This window comes from Neovison vison, chromosome 6 (genome assembly GCF_020171115.1).
Source record: "Neovison vison isolate M4711 chromosome 6, ASM_NN_V1, whole genome shotgun sequence".
NCBI classification, from domain to species: Eukaryota; Metazoa; Chordata; class Mammalia; order Carnivora; family Mustelidae; genus Neogale; species Neogale vison.
In genome coordinates, this window is record NC_058096.1 from 183923118 (window position 1) to 183929340 (window position 6223).

Consider the following 6223-nt stretch of genomic DNA (forward strand, 5'->3'; position numbering starts at 1 on the left):
CTTTGCAAGCTCCATGGAAGTTCTCTGCTCCAGCTGTGACGGTGTGACACACAGAGGCCTGGAACAGTATAGAATGATTTTGTTATGATTTCATTATACTATTGTTCACCCCTCCGTTGCCTTCTCACCCTTTTTTTTTTTTTTAAGATTAATGGGATAGAGGTACAGAACCGTGAAGAGGCTGTGGCTCTCCTAACCAGTGAAGAAAACAAGAACTTTTCCTTGCTGATTGCAAGGCATGAACTCCAGGTGGGTCCACTTCCTGCATGAGAAGCTGGGTCTGTGTTGCTACAACCAAAAACCCAAGTCCACGGCACTGTAGATCACTGCCCAAGTATTGGGTCTGAATATGAAGGCACTTTGTATGCCCTGAAAAAGTCGTCTCACTTGATATGACCTAAAATCTGTTTTGTGTTTTAACCATTTAAGGAAGGCGCTGACCTCCAGCCTGACATCACACTGTAGGCCCAGCAGGCTCATTAGCGTAGGAACGGTCATGAAGAAGAAAACAAGGGAGAGCCAAGATCATAACCATCTAGGTGTTAGCATTCCCAAAGCCTGACAGGTGTTCCAGCCAGGGTCAGTGTGGACCTCATCTCCAGCTGCAGAGTGGAGAGAAGGTACAGCACAGTAGCTGTGGCTAATAATAGTGCATTGCTGCTAAATCTTTGATGAGAGAGTAAATCTCAGGTGATCTCATCACACACACACACAAATTTTCCTCTGTGAGGAAATGCTGTGTTAATGAGCTTGACTCTAGGAATTACCTATGTTGATGTATATTCAGTCATCACCATGTACCTCTTAAACATAAAATGCAACTTTTATTTTAAAAAAATGAAAGCACCATTGCTCAGAAAACCTTTTCTCAGTGGCTTTGGGAGCCATATAGCCTCTGGTGCTATCGCTAGACTCTGCTACAGTAGCACAGAAGTGGCTGCAGACAGTCCACGGGCAGCAGGCCACATCTGACCCCTGAGTAGTCCGTCTGCTCTAGGAAGACTTGGGCATGATCAAAGCGAGGGGTCTTGCCCCAGACAGGTAGTTAGCAGAACCACGTTGAAAGAAACGCTTCCAGCACTGCAAATCATTTGTCTTCAGGGCCTGCTAAACCCGTGTGTGAGCCAGGCAGCAGGGGCAGGGGCAGGGCTAGCTGTCCGGGACCCCTCCCGGGTGGCCTGCTTCCCTGAAAGTAGCCCCCGTGGATGCAGGAGCGTCCCCTGGAGAAAAGACAGCCATGGCCAGCAGAGACTTTCCTAGGGCGGAAGGGCTCTTGACCATGAAGGAGGCCAAACCACCAGCACACTGCATTTTTAGGCCTCCCAGAGAGAGCCTAAGGAGTCTTTTCCCCCAAGTTAATGTCCTTTCTTTTAAAAAGTAAATGAAAGCAAAAGGAATCCTGTCTGAGGCCCGTGTGGACTGCTCTCTCTGTGTAGCTGGACGAGGGCTGGATGGACGATGACCGCAACGACTTCCTGGACCAGCTGCACATGGACATGCTGGAGGAGCAGCACCATCAGGCCATGCAGTTCACCGCGGGCGTGCTGCAGCAGGTGACACCCCCCCTTCCCCCTGCGCACCAGCACAGCCCAAGCCCATATCCTCCCCCCACCCAAGGAATGGTGCTGGGCTCTGAAAGCACAGTAGTCATTCTGAGGTCCAGCTGAAAAGCTATCTGCTTCGAAAACACCTGGGCCAGCTTTAACACACATTAGGAAGCATGAAGTCATGTTTTCAAAACGAGAGCAATTCCGTCAGTGTCGCCTGAGCTTCTTAGAGCTCTAGCCCCCTTCTGTGCCACCTCCGTGGTCAGGGTCCTGAAAACGCACTGCTGAGTGGTAAGGCCCTCTGTGCCTCCTGCTCCCCATGTATTGGGTGCCAGTGTGGCTAGGATCATTCACTGAGCTAAGGTAACTAATACCCTCTTCTTACAGGGGGGAGAACTGAGGAGGAGAAACAGGGCAGGTGTTTAGCCTGGGTGGGTCTGCCTGATGGCCAGGTACGGAGAGCATCCGCGGCCTCTCAGCCTTAGAGACGCACAGCCTGCCCCCACCGGCAGCCCTTGGCCTGCAGGGCACGTGGCCACTGCGGTCCGCACCTCCCTCACCGTGGCCTTTTGTTCTTGTTCCAGAAGAAGCACGAAGAAGATGGGGGGACCACCGATACAGCCACCATCCTGTCCAACCAGCACGAGAAGGACAGCGGTGTGGGACGCACGGACGAGAGCACGCGCAACGACGAGAGCTCGGAGCAGGAGAACAACGGCGACGACGCCACCGCCTCGTCCACCCCGCTGGCCGGGCAGAGGAAGCTCACGTGCAGCCAGGACACCCTGGGCAGCGGCGACCTGCCCTTCAGCAACGAGTCCTTCCTGTCGGCCGACTGCGCCGACGCCGACTACCTGGGCATCCCCGTGGACGAGTGTGAGCGCTTCCGGGAGCTCCTGGAGCTCAAGTGCCAGGCCAAGAGCAGCAGCCCCTACAGCCTGTACTATGCCAGCAGCCCCCTGGACGCCAGCAAGAGCGACCCCGAGAGCGTGGACAAGGAGCTGGAGCTGCTGAACGAAGAGCTGCGCAGCATCGAGCTGGAGTGCCTGAGCATCGTGCGGGCGCACAAGATGCAGCAGCTCCGCGATCAGTACCGCGAGTCGTGGATGCTGCACCACAGCGGCTTCCGCAACTACAACACCAGCGTGGACGTGCGCCGCCACGAGCTGTCGGACATCACCGAGCTCCCCGAGAAATCCGACAAGGACAGCTCGAGCGCCTACAACACGGGCGAGAGCTGCCGCAGCACCCCGCTCACCTTGGAAATGTCCCCCGACAACTCCTTGAGGAGAGTGGCGGAGGGCGGCGGCTGCGCGGGCGGCGAGGGGGCCGCCGGGAGCGCGGAGGCCTACGGGCCGTGCCCCAGGAACCTGCTCTCCATCACCGAAGATCCGGAGGCGGGCGGCGCCAGCTACAGCCCGCCGCCGCCCCGAGAGCTGGAGCCCAGCCAGGCCCCGGAGAGCAGGGAGCGGAGGCCCAGCGACGACGGCGGCAGCCCCGGCCCGAGCCCCAAGCTGGGCGGCTCCTACCTGCCACCTTTCCCGCACTCGCCCTACAAACACGCGCACATCCCGGCGCACGCGCAGCACTACCAGAGCTACATGCAGCTGATCCAGCAGAAGTCGGCCGTGGAGTACGCGCAGAGCCAGATGAGCCTGGTGAGCATGTGCAAGGACCTGCACTCGGCCGGCGCCGCCGAGGCCCGCATGGAGTGGAAGGTCAAGGTCCGCAGCGACGGCACGCGCTACATCACCAAACGGCCGGTGCGCGACCGCCTGCTGCGGGAGCGCGCGCTCAAGATCCGCGAGGAGCGCAGCGGCATGACCACCGACGACGACGCGGTGAGCGAGCTGAAGCTGGGCCGCTACTGGAGCAAGGAGGAGCGCAAGCAGCACGTGGTGAAGGCCAAGGAGCAGCGGCGCCGGCGCGAGTTCATGATGCAGAGCCGGCTCGACTGCCTGAAGGAGCAGCAGGCGGCCGACGACAGGAAGGAGATGAACATCCTCGAACTGAGCCACAAAAAGATGATGAAGAAGAGGAACAAAAGGATCTTTGACAATTGGATGACGATCCAAGAACTCCTAACCCACGGCACAAAGTCCCCGGATGGCACGAGAGTGTACAATTCCTTCTTGTCCGTGACGACTGTATAATTGTCCCCTCCCGCGTGGTGTACATACGAGAGAACGCTACCGTTGGGGTAGAAATTCCTGCCTCGTTCAATGCGGCAAGTTTTTGTATATAAGATAAATACGGTCATCCTGTTTATAGTCACGACAGGCCAACGCTGCAACTCACTCTGGGTGTCGATAGCTCTATTTTAAGCGGAGAAAAACCACCCTTAACTGTCTTGGAAGGCAATGGTTACAAGCAGAGCTTTTTTCAAATAGCAATTGTACTTTTTTACTTGCTACCTTTTACATAAAGTGTTTAAATTTCAAAAAGATCTTTTATTAAGCATACTTTCACAGAATAATTTGTTTAAACTATATTCATATAAAAAAGTTAAACACGCTTTTCTTTTTCCTGCCGAAAACACAAATACAACCGCCAGTGTGTATTTTTAACAGAACCCTATTTTATAATGTTACTTTGTTAAATGTGTTTCATATGAATGACCATTAATATATAATTTAGGTCAAGGCTTCAACTCAAAACTCCCAAACTGTGTGGTTTAGGATTTAATACACATAACCAAACCAGCAGTGTTTAGAGTTTGGGATACACATTTAAACAAACATTTTTTTTTTTCTCCTGGTGAAAGTTCCCGAGAGCGTAAAGGTTTTACCAGAAAGCAAAATATCATGCAGCTTTATGGAAGTTTAAAGCATGTTTGCAAATACTGCAGCCCGATGGAAGAATTTGCATGTACAGGAAAGTTGTGGATGGAGGTGGTTTGTGGAATTTTAAGTGCTCATTGTAGCAAACCTTTGCTTTGTAGATTTGGAGGGACAGAGTTTTACAAGCAAGCTCATGAAATCATGATTAGTTACAAACACTAAGTAAAATGAAGTTAAAATAAATTATTATTTTCTATTTGATATGTTTTGAAGTGATTCCTCATTTTTTGCAGTGGTGCTTATAAAATAAAAGCCTTTCACAGTGTTTCTTTTTTTTTTTTCCTCCCATTATATTATCTATTACCTTGGGAATATTTGACTCTTTTCAAATCATCCAGTACCTTCATTCTGCCCCAAAACCCAAAGACAGATCTAAAACAAATGTCTGTCAATTAAGAAGAGGGAATCAAACTCACCACTGAATCCTGCATTCTGACTACTGTCTTGCAGAAAGCCTCAAGGCTGGCCCAGTTACCCTGTAAGCAAGAAAGAGAAGGAGCAAGTTTATCAATCAGGGTCACATTTACAATGAAATCTCTCTGGTTTATTGCAGTCATTACTGCCTGCCGATAAAACAACTCTGGGTGGCTAGACCCAGCTTCCCATTTCTGCAAACTATCTCATATTTTCACAGAATAACCTAGGTCACTTAAGGGAGCAGGTTTTTAAAACTGGTATCTTCCAGAATCCCAACCACTGAGCCACAAAACTATGATGGATCTTAAATAATGAATTTGCTACAAATGGTTCACCTGGTTATAGTTGATACCAATTGCAACTTTAAGACTTACTGAAAACACAAAGGATTAGGAAGGGAGTCCATTTCATTTGCCATGTTGCCACACATCTAGTTTACACACTGATCTGACTAAAAATTTGATTGAAGTGACCAGCTGGTTAGACATCTCACAGATAACTCCCCTCTATGCTCCTCCAACCAAAATTCCTCCTTGGGGGCTAAAATCCTGAAGCTAACTCTTAGTCACACTTACAATAATTTAGTGAAGGTAAGACATTGAAGTGTATAAGATGTCTGTTTATTCCCGCTTCCAGACCAGGCAGTACAAAGACAATTAAATCTGCTACATTACTCTCCTCCCTCCAAAGACAAGTTTTCTCAAAAGGTGGACTAACAGGGCCATGGTTTTCCAATAGTCTCCAAGTTCACCCGCCAGCAGAAGTGGTCCTCGGTTCCCAGAAGAAGCTCATCTATAGCGTTCTTGCCTCACACCCTTTCTCACTCATGTTTCACAAAGAACAAACATGGCTGCAAGACACATGGAAATATGTGGGTTTCTGTGGGGAAATAGTTTTCCTCCCCTTGTGTGTTCTCACAGAAGTCAGAGGTACATATGTAGCCACAGGAACAAAGAGCTCTAGCCTCAACAGTCATGTGCCATGAGAGTGAAGCTGAGGAGCTTCTCACCAGAGCTCCCCACTCCCCCACCTCCAAATGAGGGGTCAGCCAGTGCCACTTAATGAAAAAGTGCAGGGAAATGGAAAGCAGCATACATTTAAATCCAATTCTAGATCCTACAATTACAACTTGTATTTTAAATCACTTTGTCATATAAATACATTTGGTCATAATTTGCAATGTGAGAAGAAGTTTCCAAATCTAATTTGGCAAATCAACTCCGAAAAGAAATTCTGGAAGACACCCCAGAATTTTATCCACTTTATCCACCAGCAAGAGGCTCAAGGAGACAAATGTAGCTCATTCAATAAACAAACGGGGATCTGAATTCAGAGCCCACCTCCTGTTCCCACAGCTCTTAATGCCACGACCGCAGGGGAGAGGTAGCTATCATATCCACAGTTCACTCAGCTGCACGT

At 50.1% G+C, this 6223-nt stretch overlaps 1 protein-coding gene across 5 annotated transcripts in view; it reads left to right on the plus strand.

Moving 5' to 3' along the window:
* The window catches only part of PDZRN3 (PDZ domain containing ring finger 3), a 241875-nt gene extending 237287 nt beyond the window's left edge, over positions 1–4588 (plus strand). For all 5 annotated transcript variants that reach the window (XM_044253146.1, XM_044253147.1, XM_044253149.1 and 2 more), the window contains 3 exons: positions 148–249; positions 1437–1553; positions 2132–4588. In XM_044253146.1, coding sequence (XP_044109081.1) covers positions 148–249; positions 1437–1553; positions 2132–3700 — 1788 coding nt within the window. In that variant the 3' untranslated portion in view covers positions 3701–4588. The remainder of the gene's footprint in view (positions 1–147; positions 250–1436; positions 1554–2131) is intronic.
* The last annotated feature ends 1635 nt before the right edge of the window (positions 4589–6223 follow it).